At 36.3% G+C, this 25,725-nt stretch overlaps 2 protein-coding genes across 7 annotated transcripts in view; one reads left to right on the top strand and one right to left on the bottom strand.

The window, feature by feature from the left end:
* The window catches only part of NDUFAF5 (NADH:ubiquinone oxidoreductase complex assembly factor 5), a 29,780-nt gene extending 22,154 nt beyond the window's left edge, over nucleotides 1-7,626 (bottom strand). For 2 of the 6 annotated variants that reach the window (XR_004486857.2, XM_004276479.4), the window contains exons 1-4: nucleotides 7,269-7,616; nucleotides 5,024-5,064; nucleotides 1,988-2,051; nucleotides 678-725 (exon numbers count right to left, since the gene is read on the bottom strand). Coding sequence is in view for 2 of the 6 variants with exons in the window: in XM_004276479.4 (XP_004276527.1) it covers nucleotides 678-725; nucleotides 1,988-2,051; nucleotides 5,024-5,064; nucleotides 7,269-7,520 (405 nt within the window). In the remaining 4 variants the exon portion in view is untranslated. Of the gene's footprint in view, nucleotides 1-677; nucleotides 726-1,987; nucleotides 2,052-5,023; nucleotides 5,065-7,268 lie in introns of all 6 variants that reach the window. The other 4 variants (XR_004486856.2, XR_007472131.1, XR_007472130.1 and 1 more) reach the window with 4 other exon arrangements.
* Nucleotides 7,559-25,725, top strand: part of ESF1 (ESF1 nucleolar pre-rRNA processing protein homolog) — a 58,210-nt gene continuing 40,043 nt past the window's right edge. The window contains exons 1-8 of the mRNA XM_004276478.3: nucleotides 7,559-7,683; nucleotides 8,752-9,433; nucleotides 14,673-15,100; nucleotides 15,711-15,824; nucleotides 17,814-17,914; nucleotides 18,911-19,063; nucleotides 21,545-21,659; nucleotides 23,340-23,487. Coding sequence (XP_004276526.1) covers nucleotides 8,794-9,433; nucleotides 14,673-15,100; nucleotides 15,711-15,824; nucleotides 17,814-17,914; nucleotides 18,911-19,063; nucleotides 21,545-21,659; nucleotides 23,340-23,487 — 1,699 coding nt within the window. The 5' untranslated portion in view covers nucleotides 7,559-7,683; nucleotides 8,752-8,793. The remainder of the gene's footprint in view (nucleotides 7,684-8,751; nucleotides 9,434-14,672; nucleotides 15,101-15,710; nucleotides 15,825-17,813; nucleotides 17,915-18,910; nucleotides 19,064-21,544; nucleotides 21,660-23,339; nucleotides 23,488-25,725) is intronic.

Raw genomic sequence — 25,725 nt, 5'->3', positions numbered from 1 at the left:
AGACAAAATAAATGGCCCAGTGTTGCCAAAGAGAAGGAGAAAAGAGTGCTTTCTTTTAATTCTGTTCTTCAGTCTTTCTAACAGCAGTCTGGAGATGTATATTAAAAATTTAAAGCTGAACATCAATGAATCCATACATTCCACTATTAGGAATTTATTCCCTGGGAGAAAATAAATCAAAATTGCTTTATATAAGGATGTTCATCACAGTGTTGGTTACTGAGATACTAGAAATACAACTGTCCTTCAAAGAAATTTAGCTAAATAAATCGTGGAATATTCATATGCTGGAATACTATATAGCTGTATAAATAGGGGTGTGTGTGTGTGTGTGTATATATATATATATATACCATTTATTGATATAAAAGAGTGGTATTCTATGAAAAATATGGCATGTTAGCATAATAATGTTTGTATAAAACAGTGTTGGGGAGATATTATATGCCTACGAGGTGGAGACCACAATGTCACCAGTAGTTGCCTCTGAGTGGTGGGACTAAGAGTGATTTTTCCTTCCTCCATTATACTTCCTGTACTGTTTTACTTTCTTTTATGTTTGTTACATTTATAATCAGGAAAAAAACAGCTAATTTCATTTTGAAGGAAATAAAAAAGTAAAGAACTAAAAAACAAACCAGGAGATCAGAAACCTATAGTATTAAAAAGCTACCTACCAAAGCATTTTCTGCAATGTCTGTTTGGAAAAACTTTCCAACAGTTTCCTGAAAAGGAATAAAGTTGATCAGATAATACAAAAACAAAAAAAAACTAGTAACAAATCAAACAAAACAACTGTTGAAATTAGTAAAGGAAAAAGTGATAATTATAGATTAATTTTCAGCTTTGTAAGGGTATTTTTCTGCATGTAATTAGTATGGTACACAAATACTTTTAATAACACATATTAAGTTACATAGAATTAAATATATGCAGTCAACCCTACATGTAATATATTTAACAATATTTAATAAAATGGAGAACACAGGTATGAATAATCAGCATCCTTAATTTACTCCACTGGGTTAAGGCTATGTGTTAACTTTTCCATGGCATAATATGCTGAGAGCTAGTCCCCACTCTTGTACCACAGAAGATCCCTCCTGCATACCATCCCCAAATTAATCTGTCTTAAACATCACTGTATCACACCCTACAGCTTTCTACCTCCACCTTCCCTCCTGCTATGCCCTTACTTCCAATGCCTATGAAACACCAATCCAGATTCTTTCAAATCCCAGGTCAGATTCTGTGCCCTTTCAGAAGCCTTTGATCAAATGAAACCCTACTGATTTTCCTTTCCCTTGACTCCTGTTGCAGTTTAATGACTGTACCATTTCCATGGCATTTACTATTATCAATAACAGTATTTGGAGAGGCTCATACACACCCCTCCTCCTGCCTTGGCTCAAGTGTACTTTTTTTCTAAGTAGATTTGATATAGAAATCCCACTTTAATTTGTGTCCAGCACAGTGTGCTACATAGAGAGGCTAAAACAATTAATAAATGTTTTTGGTCTGAATTACAAATTGAAAAATAAAATGGTATAAGCATTAATAAAGGCTACTTATATTTCATCACACACAAGATTTCTAACCAACTGATGAAATGAATATTTTTCATAGATAAAGTATTAGCTTACTCACAACTTCCAAATGAATGTCAATGTGATTTTTATTGTGAATTATTAAAAATATTTGAACAAAGTGGTAATAAAGTACAATGTATCTTACATAGACTTAAAGAAACTATCAGTAGGAACACCGTATAAAATGGATTCAAAGAAAAGAAAAAACAATTTAAGAATAAACTACTTAGGAGTAGACACAAAACAACCACTGGTTCCATCACTTCAAAAAAAACAAAGAAATGAGAAATTCTGATATAATCAAAATCTAAATATGATACAAATTGATTAGGAAAGTCTTCCCTTAAAATTAGCCAATTTTATTTCTCAAAGTAAATTAAGTCATCAAATAAATATACCTTATTCAAATGTTGTGCTATATAACCTCTTCCACAACTGACATCCAAAGCAAGGGGGAAATCTCTGAAAAACAGACACAGAAGTCATATTTGTCTATAAAAATAGTCCATAAATAACTATTAAAAACTAATTTTCTTAAGTAAAAACGTTTTAGTGAACACAGCTTTCAAAAAAGTTATATCATCTGCCTTTGCTGCCTTGCCTCACAAGGTGCATCCCTCAGAGAACACACCAGACACGGCAAGTCTGTCTGGCCTAGCCACTCACAGGACCTCACAACCAATGGCCTTCCATAAGATTGCTCCATGATGTGGATGTGAAGAACTGATTTAGTAGGGGGTATTTTAATTTGATAATATACCCAGATAAAGAATGAAAAGAAGTTAATGTAAATGAACATGAAAATATTTGGCACACCTACCAGGAACTTACTACTTATCCCTACTTCTCAAATTTTTGATGACTTAGAAATCATCATGTGAAAGACCATGAAGTAAAACATGATAAACTAAAAATCAAACAAAATATCAACTAAATAATAGCTTTTACTTAAATCTTACCAGGTTCAAAGCAGTGTGCTAAGTATGCAGAGTTAAGTAAGTCAATCCAAGGTCACTCAACTAATAACCAGCAGTCAGAACTTGAATTCAGTCTGTTTGAATCCTGAACCAGAACTATTATCCCCTATGCAATGCTGTCTCCTCCAAATATATGTCATACTAAATCAGTTTACACATCCAATTGTGGGTCATAGGTTTAAGAAAAATTTGTGACAAAATTTTTTTAAATTTTATCCACTAATAACATTTTTCCTATTGGAAGCAAGAGTTCCTTTTCAATTTCTGTTAAAAACCTATGTCAAAAATATAGAACACCAGTACACAGCTGGAGAACCACTGGTGAGAGAACCATTTATTTACCTAATGCCCTCTATCTTGATTGTGAACATAGGCAGTGTGGCCTGGGGAAGCATATAGCCTTTGCAATCACGAAGACACGAGTTAGAATTCTGGACCTGCAATTTACTGGCTCTGTGACCACAGACAAGTGATTTAATCTTGCTGGATCTCAGTTTCCCCATCTATAAAATGGAAAAGTTACTATCTTCCTCAGGGTTGGTATGAGAATTTTATGAAACAGTGCATGTAAAGTATTCAGCACAGTACAAATGTTCAACAGTTAGGACTTATTATTATCACCAACTTTAACAGTACTAAGTAAGCTTCAGAGAGCACAAATAAGACATTTAATAATCTGTTGGATTAGTTTAAATAATAAACATAAGATCAGTGTTGACAATACAAGCTATTCTAATAATAGAACATTAGTGTAAGACATTTTAGACTGTTATTTTTAATAATTTAATTCCAAAGAGTTACTGTTATTTTAAGACATGCTTTTAGCCAAAATCATGGTTTTCTCCACAGACCTGTGTTTTGCTCAGTACTATGACATAAAGAGATTGTAAAATCCAATCTGACTTGGAAAATTTAATGTTTCATTTATTAAACTGCAAATGACCTAAAAGCCAGGCAAATGAATGACTACAGTATAGAGAATTAGCTATTTTTCAGATTTTTAAAATAATGAAACCAATGAAACAGATGAAATGAGGGTGATTTTTGTAACAATGAAGAATTTTTTTTTTTTAACTTTATGAAACTGATTCACCCCAAGACTATTTTAAGTAGCCAGGATATATCCAAAATATGATTTCAAGAGTTTGTGATTTTACAAAATTCCCCTTTTTTGAATAGACAAAATGAAATAAATTCATCCCATATGGTCTAATTTAATGTGTGTCTTTTACACAAAAGAGCACCAAAAGCGATTTGCTAACATCACAGAGCAATTCTATAGCAAAGCCATTATTTAACTGTGGTTCCTGCTACCTGGCTGTAAATTCAAACCTGTAAAGCTTTTGTTATGCCTAATATAGAGCAATGACTCCATCAAGGTTTTAATAATATTTGATGAAGGTGTTCTTTTCTCAAATCTGCCTCTATATAATTGTCATAAAACCCTTATTGCTATTAATAATACCTAAGATATAATGGCCAAAGTCTCATATAACTTGATGGGGGAACAAATCTAGGTAGACTCTCTCCTTCACTTAGATGGTAAAAGGTTCTGTTAAAATTTTAAACTTTTAAAGTTAGGTTTAGTAAATTTTAAAATTCACATGTCAATTATATCCATTTTTGGAGCAATCTTTCCATTACTCGCTTTTGACCAAATCAAGTGGAATAGCCATTTAGTCTTGGAGAGAAGCTGAGCTGTGTTTCCATTCATTCTTTTTGTTTGTTTGTTTGTTTGTTTGTGGTACGTGGGCCTCTCACTGTTGTGGCCTCTCCCGTTGCGGAGCACAGGCTCCAGTCGCGCAGGCTCAGTGGCCATGGCTCACGGGCCCAGCCGCTCCGCGGCATGCGGGATCCTCCTGGACCAGGGCACAAACCCGTGTCCCCTGTATTGGCAGGCGGACTCTCAACCACTGCGCCACCAGGGAAGCCCCCCATTCATTCTTTTTTAAGACAACAATGAGAAAATACTTGCTCTCTCAGACATAAAAAAAGGAGAGATCTAAGAGTGATTAAAACTACTAATCCTGGTAATAAATTCATCTAGATGCTGCCATTCCAGATATCAAGTTCTCAGCATTTAATTTCTCAAGCCTTCATTCAAAAGTTGATTGGGGCTTCCCTGGTGGCGCAGTGGTTAAGAATCCGCCTGCCAATGCAGGGGACACGGGTTCGAGCCCTGGTCCGGGAAGATCCCACATGTCACGGAGCAACTAAGCCCGTGCGCCACAACTACTGAAGCCTGCGCGCCTAGAGCCCGTGCTCTACCACAAAAGAAGCCACTGCAATGAGAAGCCCGTGCACCACAACGAAGAGTAGCCCCCACTCTCTGCAAGTAGAGAAAGACCGCGCACAGCAACAAAGACCCAACGCAGCCAAAAATAAATTAATTAGTATATTAAAAAAATAATTAAAAAGAAAAGTTGACTGTATTTTATTATGACAATCATCACTTACCTGGCTATGTCATATATACGGTCTGCAATCCGACTTCCAACCTGACAGATTGTAAGAGGCAATGAAGTTAAGATGAGTAGGTTTAACAGAGAAGTAACACTCTCTCCAGTATTCAACAATCCATAGGTTACTTATGTTTCAACATGTTAAATTCCCTTTATCCCTTTTTCAATTTGACCTCAGCAACTTTCTTTTCAAATTCTGAATAGGAACACCATAAATTAAAGGAAACACACTGAGTTAATTACTTCAGAAGTCAATTTAAGGAAAGAAGACTAAATACTATATATATATACATATATATGTATATATATATGACTTTATATTCCATATGATACAAGAATGCAAGGCCAAAAAGCAACAGGATACCCCAATTTAAAAAAAAAATCAACAGGAACATAACAAGCATATTATTGTCTATAGATATTAGCATGAGGTATGTGAAAGTGAAAAATTAGTTAGCTGGGGATTATTATAGATCAATGTATAAATGATCACTTAATAAAAACTCTATTATTTGATAACTACTAACAAATTTTGTGGAACTCCTAAATGAGTAAACAACTTTTCTGAGCAACATCTGCAAATTAGAAGTCAGCCAAATCTGAAGAAACCTCTTCAATCCCACCCTAATTTAAAAGACGTCATAAGGTAGGCACCTCCTTTTTGCTGGGCTAGCTTCGTCTGGCAGGAATAAAGATGTGGGAGCCTAATATTCCATTCATTCCCTTATAAACATCCCAGAGTTTCTATTAGGCCTTGAAAGTTCAGAACATATGTGTTTTTGCTTTGGGGGGGAAGAAGGGGTAAGGGAGGAGGACAGCAGAAGTCATTTCCCAGAGGACTCCACTTTGTACGTCATTCCTAATATGAATACCTTTTGTTTATTATTTTTAAAAAAACTCTCATATACTTTATCTCATTTATTCTAGTCCTAAACACTGGTGAGGCCTCAGTCAAGTTGTAATCCAGGTGCTTCTCTTGGAGAAGAGTGGCTGGAAACTCACATCTTCTAAGTACATGTCACCATGAACCCTGAGGACAGAGTCACTCATCTGATCAGGCCAGGACTTGCACAGAGCTCTGCCCAAAGTAGGGGCAGTAAATGTTGGCTGCATAGGCTTGAAAGAACTCATTACACTTGATTTCAATTTTAGTCCATCCCTGAAGAAACACGAGGCCTGAGCTCTGTGCTGCCTGTCCAGAAAGCAGAAACCTGCTCAAGTCCCTAGACCACCTAGGCAGAGAGGAAGAGGTCTCTCAAACCAGCACAGACAAATCAGAGATCTTAATTTATCTTAATGAGTCTTTCTAAAACACGAACCAGAGCCCATCACTCCATTGCTTAAAAGCATTCGACAGTCTCACATTCCTCTAGAGCCATGTTGGCCAATAGAAAAACAATCAGAGCCACATGAGCAACTTAAAATTTTCTAGTAGCCATTTTAAAAAGGGTAAAGAAATTAATTTAAACATTTTATTTAACTCAATGTATCAAAAATAAAACTTCAACATGTAATCAATGTAAAAAGATATTAAGGAAATATTTTACATCCTTTGTTCACATTGTCACTGAAATCCCGTGTATTTTACATTTACTGCCCATCTCAAAGGGACATTCAAGTGCTCAGTAGCTACATGCGGCCAGAAATTACCATATCAAATGGACAGCCGAGATGGAGAAGAAAATCCCAAATCCTTAACCATTAAGGCCCTCGTAAGCTGGGCCCTCCCTCACCTCCCAATGGAGGTCCCTGGAAGCCTCAACAAGGTCCTTTCGGCCTCAGGGGCTCTGGGTTTGTCTTTCCGTTTGCCTACAAGGCTTTTGCCCCCAGATCCCAGCCTGGCTAATTCCTCATCACGTCGTCTGCCTGAGCGGCCTTCCCTGACCAGCGCAGTCACCTTACTACTTCACTTTGTTACCTGGCCTTACTTCTTTAGCTGAAATTACATGTTTTTGTTCACTGTCTCGCCTCCCACAAGAATGAAATCTCCTGAGAGCAGCGGTCTTACTTTGCCCTGGTCACACCTGTAATACAGGCACCATCTGCCGAGGTTATGAATGAATGAAGAGCAATTTACAAACACCGGCGCCCGGCCGCTGGGAGACTATAGTAGAGGCCCAGACAGGCAGGTCGGCTGCTCAAGCTCACACAGCGAAGTGGGGGCGGCCGGGGCCTGGCCGGAGCTCCCGGACCCGAAGCCAAGGCTCGGCGCCGCCCTCCCCGCCGTCCCGCTGACTCACCTCCTCCTTCAGGTAGTCAAACTTTATCCGCTCAGGCTGCCGGGCCGCCCAGTTCTTCTGTTTCCTCTTCAAATCCCGATCGAATATGTTTAGGGATCTGGGCGAGGCGCTGCCCAGGGAAGAGACGCCGGAGGCCACCTTCCTGAAGCCGACGTTCTTCGCGGGGACCCCTGCCGCCGGAGGTCGCCGCCACCGGGTCGGGAACCTGGTCAGCCGCAGCATCTCCAGCGGCAACGCCGTTTGCAGGCGCATTTATCGTGCGCATGCGCCGCAGCTTCAGCGAGGACTCTGGAGAACTTCGCCGAGGGAAAGCGGATGAAGTTTGGCCCAGTTCGCGTACCATTACGGCTGCGCGTCACGCTGAGGATTGTGGGAGTTGGGGGCCTACGTGTGGCTCGGAGAAGTCTCGGAATTGGTGAGTGGGGTTAGGTTCCAGAAAAAGGGCTTGTCGAGGGGGCAGAATCAGTCTCTGAAAGGGTCTCCATCGGATTCGTGAGGGCCGCGCTCTTCCTCCTTGCCTTTCCGACTTCTTTCTTCAGGCTTCCTTGCTCTTCCTCCGCGTCCTGTTGAGGGCCCTCTTCCCTCTTCCGGCTCTCTGAGGTTTGGGAGTTGGGAAGGAGACCCTAGTTCCGGGGTCACCCTGGTGTTTCCCGCGTTAGAGGGTGGATAGAAGGGGAGGGTGGGCTACAGAGATGAGGGCGGGCGTCGGAGATGAGGTTAGGTCGCCTTCCCCTCTCCGAATATCAGGAGTGTATCAAGTGCTTTCGTTCTAAACACTTATACACATTAGCTGTAATAGTTGAATGAAACGGTACCTACCCTACTCCATAAGGCTGTTCAGAGCGTTAAATGTTTAATTGTATAAGTGCATCATAGTCAAGCCTTGCTTTTGAAACAAAGCACTATTACCATGTATTTATTAACTAGAGTGAGACTTCACCAGATTCATGAAGGGTGGTAGTATATAAAGGGGGAACTTTGAGCTAAACCTGAATTGATTTTGGTCTGTTTAGTTAGGAGACTAGCCACATAGAAGTAAATGCTGTTCCGGGTAGAATGAAGTAAGGATTAACGGAGAGAATGGGACCAGAACGTGAAGAAACAAATAAGACCAACTGAGACTTCGGAATTTTTAAATTACATTAGTTTTTTACTTGTAACACATACAAGTATACAAGTAGAAATATAGGATATCTAAGTGAGGGCAGTTGGCTAGTAATCATTTGCCCCCCGCCATAAAGACCTGGAATTCTGCTTGGTTTTGCCTTAAATTTATTTCTCCATATGATCTGTACTCAAAAGAAGATATTCTGATAGTTTTTTATTTTCTGCATGTGACTCAAAGTGAGTTTGGGAAAGGAAATTAGACATGTTACTTTTATTTTACTTACATTTACCTTAGAATACAGTATTGTGAATTAATATTCCCAAAGCATCTTATTTAATTATATTAGTAACCTTTCATTATTGTTTTATTTTTTAGTGTCTGGTTTCTTCAAGCATTTGCCCAGTCAGACATTTAAAAATGGCATCCAAACAAGAAATAATGAGTGACCAGCGGTTTAGGCGGGTTGCAAAGGACCCGAGATTTTGGGAAATGCCAGAAAAGGATCGAAAAATCAAAATTGACAAGAGATTTCGAGCAATGTTTCATGACAAAAAGTTCAAATTGAATTATGCTGTGGATAAAAGAGGACGCCCCATCAACCATAGCACTACAGAGGACTTGAAGCGTTTTTACGACCTTTCAGATTCTGATTCGGATCTCTCTGATGAAGATAATAAAACTTTGAACCAAAAGAAACTGAAGAAGAAAAAACCCCAGACTAAAAACGAAAAAGAATCAAAAAATCTTGTTGAGGAGAAAAAGAAAGAAGCCAAGAAAATTAATCAAAAGGATTCTGGAAATAAGAATGATTTAGATAACTCCGAGAGAATTCAGAAAATGAAAACCTCGTGCAAATCTAAGAAGATAGAGTCAACAAGTCCCAAGAGCGATAGCAAAGAATTTATACAAAAAAGTGCAAAAGGGAAAAAAACCGTTGTTCAACATAATACAGACTTGTTTCCCAAAGGAAAATTAAGAACAGTAGACTCAGGCACCTCTGAAATTGCACAGTCTCCCAAAGTCAAGTATTCTGAGACAGGAAGAGAAATGCAATCAGGTTGGTTGGAAAGAACTAAAGATTCTTTGGTATTACATTACTTATTTTTACACTAGTCTTTTAAAAAAGGAAATATATCTAATGAGTATTTTCATAGTATCATAAAAGTGGTCAAATGCTTATTTGGAAGTATAAAGCTATGAAAGAAAAAATACCATATGATAATGAATTTTTGATTTGATGCTATAATGGCTAGAGGAGAGACAAAAATTTAGGTCTTGAGGCTAAACAGTGATTTTGATTTGTGGTGGGCACTAGTGACAGCTAGGTTCTCCAACCAGATAAAATGTTATATGGTCTCATCACAGGATAAAAAGAGGTGTGTCTGAAGAAGGTAAGTAGAGTTGGGTGCTCATTCCTTCCTTCATTCATTCAACTACTTTTTAGTAACTAATATGTGGCAGATAGAACACTGAGTAAGACATGGTTCCGCCATCTCAGGGCTACTGTTTGTGTATATGATGCCTGTGCAGATTAGAAAAAGATGCGCCCTTCTGGACACACAGCACTTCCAGAACTCACAGTTTGGTGAGGACAGCACCTTTGAGGGAGGCACAGGTTCTTTTCCCCTGAACAGACACAGTACTCCTGCAGGGTGTGTGGATTGGTGATTGGAGTTTGGCCTTGATTTCAGCCCTTCTTGACCCTTTGCAGATCACCTTTTGCAAATAACAACCTGCTAAACTCTGTGCAGTGTCACTGGTCTAAAGCAGTACTGTCCAATAGAAATATATAATTTTGAATTTTCTAGTGGACACTTTAAAAAGTAAGAAGAAACAGGTGAAATTAATTTTATTAATATATTTTATTTAACCTAATATATCAAAAATTACTTCAATATGTAATCAACATAAAAAATGTAATGGGATATTTTATATTCTATTTTCATACTAATATCAAGTTGGATGAGCCATCTTTCAGGTGCTCAATTGCCACCTGTGGCTGCTGGCTACCATATTGGACAGTGCAGATCTAAAGCAGAAGAAATTAATCAGAACCATAATACAAAATAGAGTAATTTAAAGTGCTGTAGAAGAGCAGGGCTCTGAGAATTTGGAGGAGGAGGTCACTCAAGATATGGTAATCAGTAAAATTCATAGGTGAAGTGCTATTTTGGTTGGGGTTTGGAAGAATTAAATTTGGGATCCAGAGTATTCTACACGGAAAGAACTTTTTGAGCAGAGATACAGTTGAGCTTGCTCAGAAGAGATCAGTATTCCCATTTGATTAGATAATAAGGTGTCTGAAGGGGTGAGCGAATAATAAAGCTAGAAATGGTTGTTTGAAGCTAAGTAAGAAACATCTGACTCTAGTTCATGTTTACAAGTTTTCTAAGCTTATTAAAAAGTTGCGTCACCTCTGGCAGCAGGAAATTTTGAGTATTGGTATTGCTGATGGTTGATGTTGTAACTGAAAATTGGTGATGTTCAGATAAGCCAGACAAAGGCTGGCTGTGGTTACAGGACCCAAGGAAGGTAAGCATCAAGAAGAGGCAGAGAGAGGTCTTGACAGGCCATAATCACACTGGGAAGGTAGGAAGTATCAGGCAGTGGACAGAATTCTAAATAGCAGAGACTAGGGGTCAGGGGTGAGATTTATAGTGGAACCACACAGCAAACTGAGGTGTAGGGACAAGGGATGCAAGTCTGGTTACTGAAAGTGGAGGATAAGATCAGGCTGGGAACAGCAGCAAGGTTGGCTTGATGCTGAGTTTGTGAGCGAAGTTAGTCCAGTGTCCTTCAAATTTCACTAGATTTAGGGCATTAGATTAATATAACATATCCATATGATCCTTGGGGTTGATTTTACAGAATCTTTTGACATATCTTTTTTAATTTAATTTTCTCAGTAACCATGAGAAATTAGGATATATTCTTTAGGAAACAAGTGATCTATGTGAGGATACACAGAGCTGGGCCAGTAACTCAGGTCTTTGACTCTTTCTACCCCACCATGTTGTTTGCTGTAATTTACATTGGTTCCACAGTCTAGAAAAAGCATTATCTGTAAGTAGAGATCATGTGACTCCACCAGCACCATCTTTTTTTCTTTATTCATTCATGACTTATCATTCCAGCAAGTACTGTGTACAAGGGGCTTTTTAAGTGCTATGAGGTAAAGATGATGTAGGGAGTTGCAGTTTAATATTACGTATCATTTTAAAATGTTGATGCCCAGCACTTGCACTCCTAGAATTTATTTTAAGTAAACAATTGGGCATGTGTTTAAAGAATTAAAGTTTTTTAAATGGTAACATAAATCATTATGGGGTTGATTAAATAAGTTATGACATATACAGATATGTTCATGACATACGAAGTTTTAAAAATAGATTACATGGGAATTCCCTGGTGGTCCCATGGTTAAGACTTTACCCTTTCACTGCTGAGGACCCGGGTTCCATCCCTGGTCAGGGAACTAAGATCCTGAAAGCCACGCGGTGCGACCAAAAAAAACCCAAAAACATAGGTTACAAAATAGAATAAATGGTATGACTAGCTACTTAAATTAGTGGGCATATCATAGAAAACAAATTTAGGGAGTTATGTACCAAAATAACCACTTAGTTATCTCTGAATGAAAAATTACTAGTCATCTTTATTTTCTTTGCTAAACCATATTTTCTTAATTTTTTACAGTGAGCATTCATTACTTTTATAATCAGAGGGAAAATGATAAAGCATTTTTTTAAAGTAGCTGAATAATAGTAGTGTTTATAGTCACTACTGGAGCAGTACCATCTAGGAATAGAGGCAGTTACTTATTTTTCTATTCCCTCATTATTTAGAATAAGGCTTTGTACAAGGTAGGGTCTGAGCAAATGTTTAGTGAATGAATAAATATTCTGAATGTAATTGATATTGTCAAAAATATTAAAATACTAGATCTCTTTCAGTCTCCCATGTATCAATTTATTATACAACCCCAAATGTGATATGTGTACCATTGTCATGTGAGAAGATGTCATATGTCAGGTGATACTCAAACATTTTTTATATTAATAGTTACGTAGTTCAACATCTTAGGCAAAAAAATGTAACCACCATATCACGTTTGTGGCTTCAGGGATATTGTTTAGAACAAGCTAATATTTTTAATTTAAAAAAATTCAGCTTCATGAAAAATATCAGTGACAGGCAAAAATCATGAAAATTGTATAGTAATAACTGATGTTTGAGAAATATTGCAATACTAGATAGAGCTGTGTCCCCAAGGTGTTATTTTAAGCAGGTTGCTTAAAAGTGAGTTCCAATGCTTATCTAGTAGTAACTTTCTGTCACTATCCATGGTGGTGTTTTTCTGATCCCATTTATAGAACTTATGATAATGCCTTTTTTTGGCTTTTTCACATTTACTAGTTAGTTATCTTTTATTACTCCCCCTCTTGTGGTACTAAAATAAAGCTCAGTTCCTATTTTCCTCCTAACAAAACCCCTTTTCACTTGGTCTCAGGTCAGGCATCTTTTTGAAGCCTTCCTTATTATAAATACCTCTCTGCCGGCAAATTTAGGTGTTTCTCTCTGTGGTGCTTTAGAACATAATTTCATAAATCAGTAAATGATTTCTTTTGTTTATGAGCTCATGAAGAGCATGGGATCATGTTATACATCATCTCCCTTTTTGGTCCCCCCAGCTCAATTCTTTGTACATAGTACTCAATATTTGGTCAGTGAATGACTATTATAAGATTATAGGACCACTTATAGGCTCTATCCACTTAGAACCTGTGAATCAGAAACATAAGCTCCAACTTAAAGATGAATAAGATATATAAGATATAGCTATACTCACAGAGATATGCACAGAATAGATAGAAGCATATGATTGTTTTAGAAATAGGAAATCAGTCCTTTCTGTGTATAATGAGGGCCAAAAAAAACCCAGTTTAAGGTGAAACCAGTCTTTCACTCATATATTGCTAACCATAAGCCAGTTGCAAACTTTAAGATATAGCAGAAAAGTTACTATTTTGCTCTCTTCATAACTGATCTTATCCACATCACAACGTTTGTTATTATATACAAGAATCAGTCAAAGACTTTATTTCCAGCTCAGACTTCTCTGAGCTGTAGACTCATACAGCCGATGGCCTTCTCTATATCTCCTCTTAGATGGCTCAGAGGCACTTCCAGTTCAACATATCCAAAACCAAATTCATGATATACCTCCACCAAACAAACTTGTTCTCTTCTATCATTACCTCTTTTTCTGTCTGTCCATCTAACTAGCTAGCTCCTTCTGCAAGTCAAGAAGCTAGGACTCATCTTTGACACTGCCCAGATTCCCCATATCAAGCCCCTGTCACTGATTACTGTTGGTCTTACCTCCTGACTCTGAAAGTCAAGAGCGACTCACTACTCTACATCTCTACTGCCAACAACTTAGTGCTACCTTCATTTCTCACCAGGAATACTGTACTAACCTTTTAATTCTTTTTCACATCTACTCTTAACTCCCTCAAGTTTTCTACACCGTTGCTGAGGTGATCTCAATATGCAAATCTGATGATGTCCCTCCTTCTGAAAATAGCAGTGGCTTCTATATGTTTTTATGACAAAGTCCAAAGCTACATGGCACCTACCTAACTCTTCAGTTTCATTTTCTACTTGACTTCTGTACAAGAAGACTTCTGGCTATCTGTAATCCAGACATGCTTGCCAGCTTTTTTCTATTAGTGGATCTTTACATATGCTTTTCTTGCTATTTGGAACATTTCCTTCATCTATTAGTCTAACCCTGACTACTTAATTCCTCTTCATCCTTCTAGTAGCAACTCGTTTATCACTTACTTAGGGACCCCTATTTTGTGCTCTCATAGCATCTTGTAACATTTCTTCTTGGCACTTACCCTAGTTGTAATTTCATTTTTTTATGTGCATTGATTTGATGGATTTTATTTGATCAATAACTGTCCATCTATCCTCTTCACCTGACTGGAAGCTTATTGAGGGCATTGATTGTTTCTCTTTTGCCAATGGTAGTATGTTGAGTACCTAGCACAGAGCAGACACTCCATAAATATTGAATGAGTATATGAATCTACTTGTGTGATCTGGGTATATATTAAGATTTCTATTAAATAACTTGGTTAGGCATGAATTTTGCCAAGTTTATATTTTCCTTTAGTCTGTTTCATAGAAATTATATTTTCACTGGATTTGAGGTCAAAATAACTTGGATTTAATTTAATTCAGTGTTTACGTTTTCTTAATTTCTCCCACCTTTGACCTTTTTGCAGTGGTTCCATTCATAATGGCAAGAGACAGTGATGGTCATGAAAACTCAGCAAGTGGTAAAATGTTTGACAAAGAAGCTCTGGAGGAAGATTCAGAAAGTGCTAGTGAAATAGGAGGTGATGAAGAATCTGAAGATGAATTTACAGGCATTTGTAGAGCTGTTGCTGCTGATCTTCATGATGATGATGATGATGATGATGATGATGATGATGATGATGATGATGGAGGGAATGAAAATGATGAGGAGGATGAAGATGAGGATAGTGAGGATGATGATGAAAGTGACAGTGGCCCCGATCTTGCGAGGGGCAAAGGAAATATAGAAAGTAGTTCTGAAGATGAAGAAGATATGCCATATTTACTTCCAGAGGAATCTGGTTTTGAGCATGCTTGGAGAGAATTAGATAAAGATGCTCCTCGGGCTGATGAGGTGACCTTTTGAATAAATAAGATTATTTGTCAAGAGTACAGTAGAAGTAGCTGTTATAGATGGTAGGATTGATGTCATTAAATTAACAAGGAAAAGCTTTATTGGTAAATAATACTCTTGATGATGATTCTGATTAAAACTTCTTGATACAGAATATACCTATATAAAGTACATGTCTGTCCAAGCAGATAGGGATGAACTTCTATATAAATAATTAAAAGTCACATGAAATTTTTAGAAAATTCTTGTTTTAACTAGGAGTTTATATTTCAATTCCTACTGCACCTATTAGAAATGCTGTAGATTAATATACTCAGCTTTCCTACTTATGGGTGGCAGAATAGCTTAACAAACTTGGTGGTTAAAGAATCAGCTTGTCATGTTCTGATTCAAGAACTAAGAACCAAGTAAGAGAAAGTGCTTTTCTGTTGACAGTTTTACTTTTGTGTGACTCATCTGAAGTTTTCTTTTACATATTGAAACCACTTAAATACTATATTAATGATTTCAGGATTTGGGGAGAAGAAGGCATTATATTTTTACTATCTTAATTTTGCAAGCATTGGGAATGATATAGATTATATCATATTTAATTTTTCTCATTTCTTAGATTACGCATCGATTAGCAGTTTGCAACATGGACTGGGATAGATTGAAGGCAAAAGATTTGCTGGCTTTGTTCAATTCATTTAAACCTAAAGGAGGTGTTATATTTTCTGTAAAGGTGAGAATTGATTTTATTTTGAAGTAAATATTTCTAAGCATTCTAAGTTAAATCTCTTTTTTTAAAGTCATAGTTTTCCTTCTAAGGAAAATAATCTGGAAGTTGTCCAATACAGTTAAGGCACAAAACTGATATAATAGGTATGAAAGTAAGAAAGGAAGAGGTAAAATTATTGCTCGGTTATATGATTGTGTTTAATTAAAAAAAACAAAGAAATCAACTGAAAAGCTGTTATAATAAAGCTCAGTAAAGGGACAAGGTATAAGATAAATATTTTTAAAAATGCTTCATTACTAGAATTAGCAAGAAGAAAAATTAGCAGCAGAAACATATAAAAGCCTTAGAAATTACCTTAAACAATATGACCTACATGAAGTAAGCTGTTACACTTGATAAATAATACTTGAAAAACTTAAATTTTGAGATACCATATTTCTTGAGAGCCCGCGTAGGTATTAAGACTCTAGGCTTTGTAGTATGACAGACCTATATTCAAATCTTGATTCTGATACATGCTGTATGATCTTGTGCATTTTATTGATTAATTTCTCAAATGTCTTTTCTCCTCTAAGTAGATATAACAGTAGTATTTCTTAAGGTAGTGGTAAGGATTAAATGAAAAGAAGATCATGCTAAGTATTTAGTACAGAGCCTGAAACAGCTCTAAATTACTACTGTTCAGTTTAAATATTTAAGATGTCAGTTCTGCAGTTTTAGTATAGTTTCAATCAAAATCTCAGTTCAAATGAAAGTTAAGAAAAAGGTTACCATTAATCATCTAAAAGAATAAACAAGTGAGAATGACTCACAAGTTTTTGAGGAATCATACCAGTATAAAAGGATTCACCCTACCAGTTACAATATCTCAACATTTTATAATGCTACAGAATTTAATAGCTTTGGGTAAAAGTACAGGGACAACTTGATGCAATAGGTAGATAGAAGAGTTTGTATGATAATTTAGAACAAAATAAACTTCTTGAGTACATGGTATTGGAACAAACGGACAAGTCCTTGTGTTGGAGAACTTAGTGCAGGCCCTTGTAATAGCCCCAAATGATAGCCAGATGAAATGAAGAAAAAAATTTTAAAACTACTGGCAGAATAAAATAGAATGGTATTTTTGTTAAATCTTGTGTTTTAGGAGATGGGTAGTAGGAATCTCTGGACTTACAAAGAGGAAAAAAAATACAAAAGAATCAACAGATGTAAGCATATATACTAAAAATTTCTGCATTGAAAGCTATTTTATGCAACTTAGATTAGTAAGAAAAACTTGGATCCCCTAGTGGATAAATTAGATATTTCAAACAACTCAAAAAAGTGTACATTAGTTAATAGATGAATATTAAGCCCAGTTGTATCAAAACAATGCAGATTAATACCATTATATTTCTTGAATCTCAAAAGTGGCCAAGATAATACCAAATCTAGGCGAGTGTGACTCCTTCTTATACCAAGACTATATATAACCTGTGTGATAAGATTGTCATCAGTTCTTTTTTATTTAAAGAATTTCTTTAAAAGAAAGCATTGGATAAACGATATGATTTTAGGGATAAGTTAGGTGTTACAAAATTATGTTTCTTCATTGTTTTATATATTTCTTTAATCATTTTAATATATCATTTAAATTATTTAATCCAATCATTTTTCACACGTGTGTGTGTGTGTGTGTGTGTTTATGTATCATTCCTTGAACTTAGAATCTTGTTTCACTTTTCTTAATTTTTCCCTTAGAGCCCAGAATGTATGGAGGAGATATTCTATTTTTGTTCCCAAGCCCACATCTGTTAATCCCTAGCCAAAATGACTATTTTTAAGATTATTCCTGAGGATGCTTTAGCTTCCTATAGTGGGTTTGGAAGTGAAGCATTCTTGCTGTTTTCATTGAGTCCAGTTGTTTAGAGTTCCTGACCTTGACAGGTCTGTATATTATAAAAAAAAAGGGAAATATAAATTACATTAATCTTACTTTTTTGTGTTTAGATATATGCTTCAGAATTTGGAAAGGAGAGGATGAAGGAAGAGCAAGTTCAAGGACCAGTAGAGTTATTAAGCATTCCTGAAGATGCCCCTGAAAAGGACTGGTATTAAAACACTCTAGAAAATAAAACTAAACCTCATGAGTTTGTGTCACTAGTTCAGAATTCTGGTCACTTTAATAGTTGGGACTAAAGTTTACACTTGTGCCATTCATGGTTAAAACAGTTTTCAAAGCAGGTTAAAGTCTGTCAGAAGTGGCACACTATTCCAGTAACATTTTTTTGTATTCGTATTTCTATATTCATGAAAATTATTATTGCAGTTTTAAAAACATGTCATGACTAAACTGATTTAGAGGTCTCAGCCTCATTGCCCTGAATCAGTAAGTTTTGCTTTTTTTCTGAGATGTTGCTTTTTATGTAAATGGAATTGAAACTATTTGCCTTCAAATTATGTAATTTCTCTTATTTAAGGATTAAATAGAAAAATACAAGAATAGTAGAAAAAGTTCTTAATCATTGTAATGTAGTATAGAAAAAAGTTTAAGGTAGTTTTTAATCCACTAGGTGGAGCTATATGTGCACTTAATAAAAATTGGTGGCAAAAGAGAGCAGATGAAGACCCTCAAAGAATATGCTGTAGTTAAGTAAGTTGAATTTATACCACGTAGACTTGACAACACCTGAATAAAGTTTTACAAGATCAGTAATTTCTTTATAATAAAAGCTAATGCTTTCCTAGAATATTTTATAATACAGTGATCCTCTGTAGTGGTTTTACTTGAGAAGGCTGTATGTGATAGCAAAACAAACAAAAAAATAGCTATTCTAAGAATTAAAATCACAGGTAAGCACATGTAGTTCTTGCTTTCCTTTTCTAGATATCAAATTCCAGTCAAAGTCCCTGGTCTGTACCTTGTCAAAATAATAAATTGGGCTTAAGTATTTAATGTTCATGAAGGCAAAATCATAAAGGAAGGTTGGATTGGAATAAAAACCAGTTTGTAATTTTTTTTCTTGGAACAATTACATTTATTTTTTAAAGGGAGAGAGTATTTGTGTTCCTGTTTAAGTAAGCCTAATGAGTTTTTCCCCTTTTAGGACCTGTAGAGAAAAACTGAGAGATTATCAATTCAAACGACTGAAGTACTATTATGCGGTAGTAGACTGTGATTCTCTTGAAACAGCCGCTAAAATTTATGAGGATTGTGATGGCCTGGAATTCGAAAGTAGTTGCTCGTTCATAGATCTCAGGTAATCTAGTGTGTGTTGTACCAATTTAATCTTGTAGCACAACATGATTATAAGAATTGAAATATTAGAACTGGTAGTGCTCTCTGTCCTTTCACATTCTAAGAGGATTTTTTGCTTTTGGTGAACTTTCTTGTAGAACATCACTCTTAAGAAAGAAAACTGGAATGAGAAAATGCTAAAGTATTAGGTATGAGTCACCTCACATTTATGTCCTTTCAGATATGTCAAATATGTTTTTAGGATGATGGGTTTTATGTAGCTATTTCTTTGCAGCTCTCTTTTAGAACTAGGAACCAGGGTGAAGTAACTTTTTAAAAAGCATTGAGGTGGAGGCAAAGGAATTTACTTGTAATAAACTAGTATCTCTTGATCTGTGCCATCCAATACAGTAGTCAGTAGTCATATCTGGCTTATTTACATTTATTTAATTAAAAATTTAAAAAAGCTTAAACTCATTTGCTTAGTCACACTAGGCACATTTCAAGTACTTAATGACCACATGTTGGACAGAACAAATACAGAACTTTACCATCATCACAGAAAGTTCTGTTGGGCAATGCTGCTCAGTGAATGGTGTTGCTGGCTTTATCTTCAGACTTGGGCATTATTTCCACCACGTACTCAGGCTTCACTGACCCAAGCTGAAAAACCTTAGGTGTTTGGGAATGTCTGTTCTAAGGAAACCGGGAAGCCGAACTACTGTACCATTTTATCATTAGCCTAGTTCTTTGAACCCAGTGAACCATTTTACTGCGACATTTTCAATAGAAATCACTTGTTTGTATCCAGGTTTGTTAGCGGCTTTGTTCTCAAAATGAAATATTTTATGGAAAAAAAATGCATCAATTGATAATCACTGTGACTTTCACACTTCAAAAGCATTCCAACTTGTAGAAGAATACAAGTAAAATTTTTTTTTTTTTTTGCCATATGCGGGCCTATCACTGTTGTGGCCTCTCCCGTTGTGGAGCACGGGCTCCGGACGCGCAGACTCAGTGGCCATGGCTCACGGGCCCAGCCGCTCTGTGGCATGTGGGATCCTCCCGGACCGGGGCACAAACCCGTGTCCCCTGCATTGGCAGGGGGACTCTCAACCATTGCGCCACCAGGGAAGCCCACAAGTAAAATTTTTTGTATTGATAATTTAGGGTAAGAGTTTAGCATGCTTAAGTATATAGCAAGAAGGGCATATCTCATCAAACAAGACATTTCCTTCTCTTTTCTGTTAACAGTTTCAAAAGGAGGTACTTGTTTTGGATATATAAATAGTAGTTACCAAACATTTGTTAGAATGTCAAACTCTGCGTATCATGAGTTCATGTTCTCATGTTCTTTTCAGGATCATTTTATTCTTTCTGTTTCCTTTTTGGGACAGTATTAGAATAAACTCTGGCAGTACCTAGAAAATAAGATCAATGACCATGGAAAAACTTATATTCCCTGTTTTATTTTGTCATATATAATTTTATAAAAGAAAATTGAATTTTCTGCTGCCATCCTGTTATCTAGGGCAGGGGTTCCCAATCCCTGGGCTGCAGGCTGGTACTGGTCCACAGCCTGTTAGGAGCCAGGCTGCACAGTAGGAGGTGAGCGGCAGGCGAGCAAGCGAAGCTTCATCTGCTGCTCCCCATTGCTCCCTATCGCTCGCGTTACTGCCCTAAGCCTAACACCCCACCCTCACCCCCCGTCCGTGGAAAAATTGTCTTCCACGAAACCGGTCCCTGGTGCCAAAAATGTTGGGGACCACTGATGTAGACCTAATGAACCTTAATTATTCATTCCTCCCCTCAAAAATCATTTTTGATGCAATATACAGCAGGTGCTTTTTCATGTGTGGAAATAAAATCTCCTATATAAATGACAAAACCTAAATATAATAACCATGAATCATTTCTCTTTGCTTTTTTCCTCCCACTCCTTAGCCTGATGGCTAAGAATTGTCAAACAATTACAGTGACTGATTTACATTTAACAGCTATTTATATGTGAAAAAAATTATAAAATTGTTAAGATTTTTTTAGTCTTGCAGAATCAACCTTAAGCTTTTCCTTATTTTCAGTGACACCTCATATGTATGATACTTTATATTCAGAGCACTTACCCATTAATAATTGTATTTGATCTTCAGAATATCATATAGCAAGCCACTGACTGAGCTATCAGGAATCTAGGTCTTTTTGAAACATGAGGGACCCATGTGTGTTTACACCTGACTCATATTAACTGACTCAACGCAGGGTTTCTGCCTACACAGACTTCACTCAAATTTGGTGGAATTACAGATTTATAGCTTAGGAATTTCAGAAATTTTGTGCCAAGGTTATTTCTAACATTGTTTGCTTCATCTACATGTGTGTTCTGTAGAATCTCTTATATGCTGTGTATGTATACACTATACCTAATTAGAAGAGAATCTAAACTCTGGTTGTTTATCACTGCAGCATATGTTTAAATAAATTTATTTTTTTCTTTGTTTCTTAGGTTTATACCAGATGATATTACTTTTGATGATGAGCCCAAGGATGTAGCCTCAGAAGTGGATTTAGCAGCATATAAGCCAAGATATTTCACATCTGCTGCAATGGGAACATCAACGGTATTTCTCAACTTTAGAAAATATATAGCTGGACTCAATTTTTTTAAGAAAAGAGTTATTTACTTACAGCATCTTTAGAAATGGAAAGGATTCAAAATTTTAAAGCATAAGTACAAATAGAAATCAAACACAGGTGTATTTGCATTTTTATCTCCCACATGTGTTGGAACCTATTTTCAAATTTTTGTTATGCCTTTAAGCCTGAGTCAATTACCTGCAAATGTTCTTTTTTCTCTTCTATCTTTCCCATAGAGTGTTACTTAACTAGATTCTTTAATAAGTAATATGTTAGTTATTAATATCCTAGGGAGTAGGGGTAAGGAGGTAACAGATTACTTCAAATCACAGTTAAAACCAGTGGAAATTTAAAATAGAAACACATTTTTTCTGCAGATATGATCCAAAATTCTAAAAACAATTGAAGTAGAATAATTCAGGACTACTAGATGTCACATTAATGCTTAATAATGAACAGCCAAAAGATTTTTATTGAATTAGTTTGTTACTTAGCTGCCTAGTTTCTCTGCTCTTCTACTCCATATACCTTCTATCCACAGCTGGACTCTGCAGCAGCCATACAGGCTTCTCATTGCCTTTTTTGTAACAAGCCACTGTGCTCTTCTGAGGATAAGCTGGTGTCAGAAAGAGAGCTGCTGTATCTGTCACCTGCAGCCTGTGGGTACTGTGTGGCCTTAATTAGTTACTGAGTATTGGGAAACCCCACCAGTATGCAATAAGTGAAGTCTAAAAGATTCAGTCACATAAAATGTAGGATCATGTTATTTTCAAGACTGAAAAATGGGCAAGCCTATCCAGCCAGCCAGTCTGGAGTTCCTATGGTCTGGCTGTATCATCCACGTCTGTTCCAGTTCCATCAGTGGTTTTGTGGTTATCAGCTCAGTCTTAATTATCGGAATAAGAGTAATTCTGAATGGTGACTAGCTGGAATTTCTCTGACAATGGCAGCTGTTTTAAGGATTGGATCTCTTGGTGCCCATTTTGTTGTCCTGAACTGGAAAGATTAGCCTGAGGGGGAAAAACAGCAAGGATGTGGGACCTGCCCTGTGATGAAGATTAAACCTCTAACTGGACTCTGAGAATGGGGGCTACATAGAAGACAGGAGCCAATCACAAGACAGATGATGTTATAGATGAATTCCTGTGTTGTGGGGGTTTACTGTACTTCCAACAAATAGATGCCTTTTTCATCAGTGGCTCTTAATCTCTTTTGGAAAATGGACCACACTGAGGTTGTGTTGAAAGCTTTATCAGCAAATTTCAGACAGTTTGTAGACCTCCTGAAATGCCTAGAACTCCAGGTGAAAAACATGTCTTGACTCATTCATAATAATGTTACTTTTTTCACTAGTGCATTTTCTTGTTTCTTTTCACCACAATCAGTCCATACACTGATGAATTTTTACTCCAAATAATAGAGTACCTTGCATATAGTAAAGAGTTAGGAGGATGAAGGCACAGGTTAATTGAAATGGTTCCCTTTCCACAGGTAGAAAACTTTTCATTAAGCATGTTATTTATTATTTGTTTTAGCACGTCTTAACTTTTTTAGTTTACTGTTAAACATACAAATTAACAATAAATATTCTTTAACAAGTTTGGGTTGCTGACATTTCCATTTTTATTTTATTTGTTGTTTTTTTTCTTATTCATTGGTGAAAGGTGGAGATCACTTGGGATGAGACAGATCATGAAAGAATTACAACACTCAACAGGAAGTTTAAAAAGGAAGAGCTTTTGGACATGGATTTTCAAGCCTACTTAGCTTCCTCTAGTGAAGACGAAGAAGAGATAGAAGAGGAGCTACAAGGTACTGTTCATCTTTTGGTGTTCTACATTTGTAAGCATTTGGATACCTAAACTAGACTTACTAATGGAAATAAGTTTGACAGTAGCTTAAAAGGGAATATCAAACTAATCTTCAAACTGTCTGTGAAGTAAGCTCACATACACAGTATTATATACACCTTTAGATAGTAATTGAAATTTTTTGTTTAAAGGTATTTTCTTAGCCTGAATTTCTTTAACCAAAAACTCTTTGAAACCCTGACCTCACAAAAAAGTCTGGCCTTTTAGACTAGTCATGATTGTTGTAGTAATGCAATCACTTAAACTAGTAAAATGCTTTATTACCCCCCCTTTTTAAACTAAGAACTTCTTTTGGATTATTTTTTACATTCCATTTTTCTGCTCAATTAGTTAACAAAGTAGACTCTTTCTGTCCATTTAGTGATTATCCTAGAAATCATGACTTGTGTCCTTATTAAAGTTTAATGCTAATTAATATTTTTATCCTCCTAGAGAATACAAGGAATCTTAAAACAACTTTCATGCTATTCTGTATATTGTAATTCTTAAGTCCCATAGGACATTAATATTACTCTTTTGTTTAAATTTACCCACATTTTCCATACTACTTTTGCTCCTTATTCTTTTCTAAATCTCATACTTCTGTCTGGGATCATTTTCCTTCTGCCCTAAGTATATTTTTGATAATTTCCAGTAGTATCTACTGGTGTCAAGCTCTTGAATTTTAGTTTACTCTAAAAATTTCCTTTTTTGCCTTATTTGTGAAGATATCTTCACTGGTAAAAAAATTCTAGGTGGACAGTCCTCCTGTCTCCACATTGAGGATAATATCCTGCTGGCTTCTGGCTTCATTGTTGTTTTTGAGAAGTCAGCCGTCGGTCTACTTTTTTCAGTCTTTTGAAGGTTGCCTGGATTTTATTCATTGACTGCTTTTAAAGTTTTCTCTTCCTTTTTGTTTTTCTGCAGTTTTAATATGAACTAAGAATAGATTTTTTTAATTTATTGTGCTTGGGGTTGGTTGGGTTTCTTGCATTTGTGGCGTGGTATCTTTCAATCAGTTTTGGAATATTCTCAGCCATTATCTGTTCAGGTGTTTCTTCTCCCCTCTCCTCTGGGACTCCAATTAAATATATGTTAGATCGTTTCACTGTAACTTCCATGTTGTTTCTCTCCTGTATTTTTTATCTATTGTATTTCTGTGTTGCTTTCTGAATATTTTTTCTTAGCTATCTTCCAGTCCACTAATTCTCTTTTCAGCAGTGTTGAATCTGCTGATGGACTGTTCATTGAGTTAATTTTGATTATTATATTTTTTTACTTGTAAAAGTCCAGTTTGACTATTTTTCAGGTCAGCAATATCAACTTTTTAACGTTTTTTACTCATTGCAGTTATTTTCAGTGCCTTCTTTTATTTCTGTAAACAGAGGAAACATGTTTTTGTAGTGTATGTCTGATAATTTCAGTATTTATTTCAAATCTTTTGGAGTTGATTTCTGTTACTTTACAAGATACTTCTCCTGTTCACTTGTATGCCTGGTTAACTTTTTGTGCCGGTTTGATATTTGAGGTGAGAGTGTCTCATCAGAGAGGACTTTCATTTACTCTGGTCATTCTGGAACCACATCACTCCAAATTTTAAGACTTGAGGTTCCCTGGACCTAGTGGGCAATGCAGGTCTGTGTGAGAGCTAGTTTACTTCTGGTTGACCCTTGCCCTGGAGTATATCCTTTTGGGTCCCTACTGTGGGACCCAAATGTGGGGGTACTAGCTGGTTCTTTAACTTTTGTCTTCTTAGCCTGTCAGGCTGCCAGAACAATAGGTTAGTCTCACAGCTGTTTCTTTGGTAGATCAGTACATGCACTCAGGGCAAATAGGTCTTGAACACTGGGGTCATCTCTCTGATCACCATCTTCTTGATTTTGACTTGGTAATTCTTCACTAATTTGTCAGTTCTTTGAAGTTTTCTTTTTTTCTTTTTTAAATCCCTCTGAATCTTTTAAAAAGATTTTTTTAAACACTTCATCCAGCTTGATGTCCTCAGTAAAATGGTTGGTCTGAAGTGTACCTAACTTCCCATTAATGGAAGCAGAAGTTCTCAGATTGTCTATATCTTTATCTAAAAATTTTTTTGACGATTAAAATGATCGATGGTGTATTTTTAAATTATATATGTTGTTTGCTTAAAATAGCTCATTTTTTAAAAATAGGGCCAAAAAACCCCTTTTCCCTTATATTGGAT

The sequence above is a fragment of the Orcinus orca genome, chromosome 16, assembly GCF_937001465.1.
Source record: "Orcinus orca chromosome 16, mOrcOrc1.1, whole genome shotgun sequence".
NCBI classification, from domain to species: Eukaryota; Metazoa; Chordata; class Mammalia; order Artiodactyla; family Delphinidae; genus Orcinus; species Orcinus orca.
The sequence above is the reverse complement of the archived record's forward strand: the minus strand, read 5'-3'. Positions and strand labels throughout refer to the sequence as shown.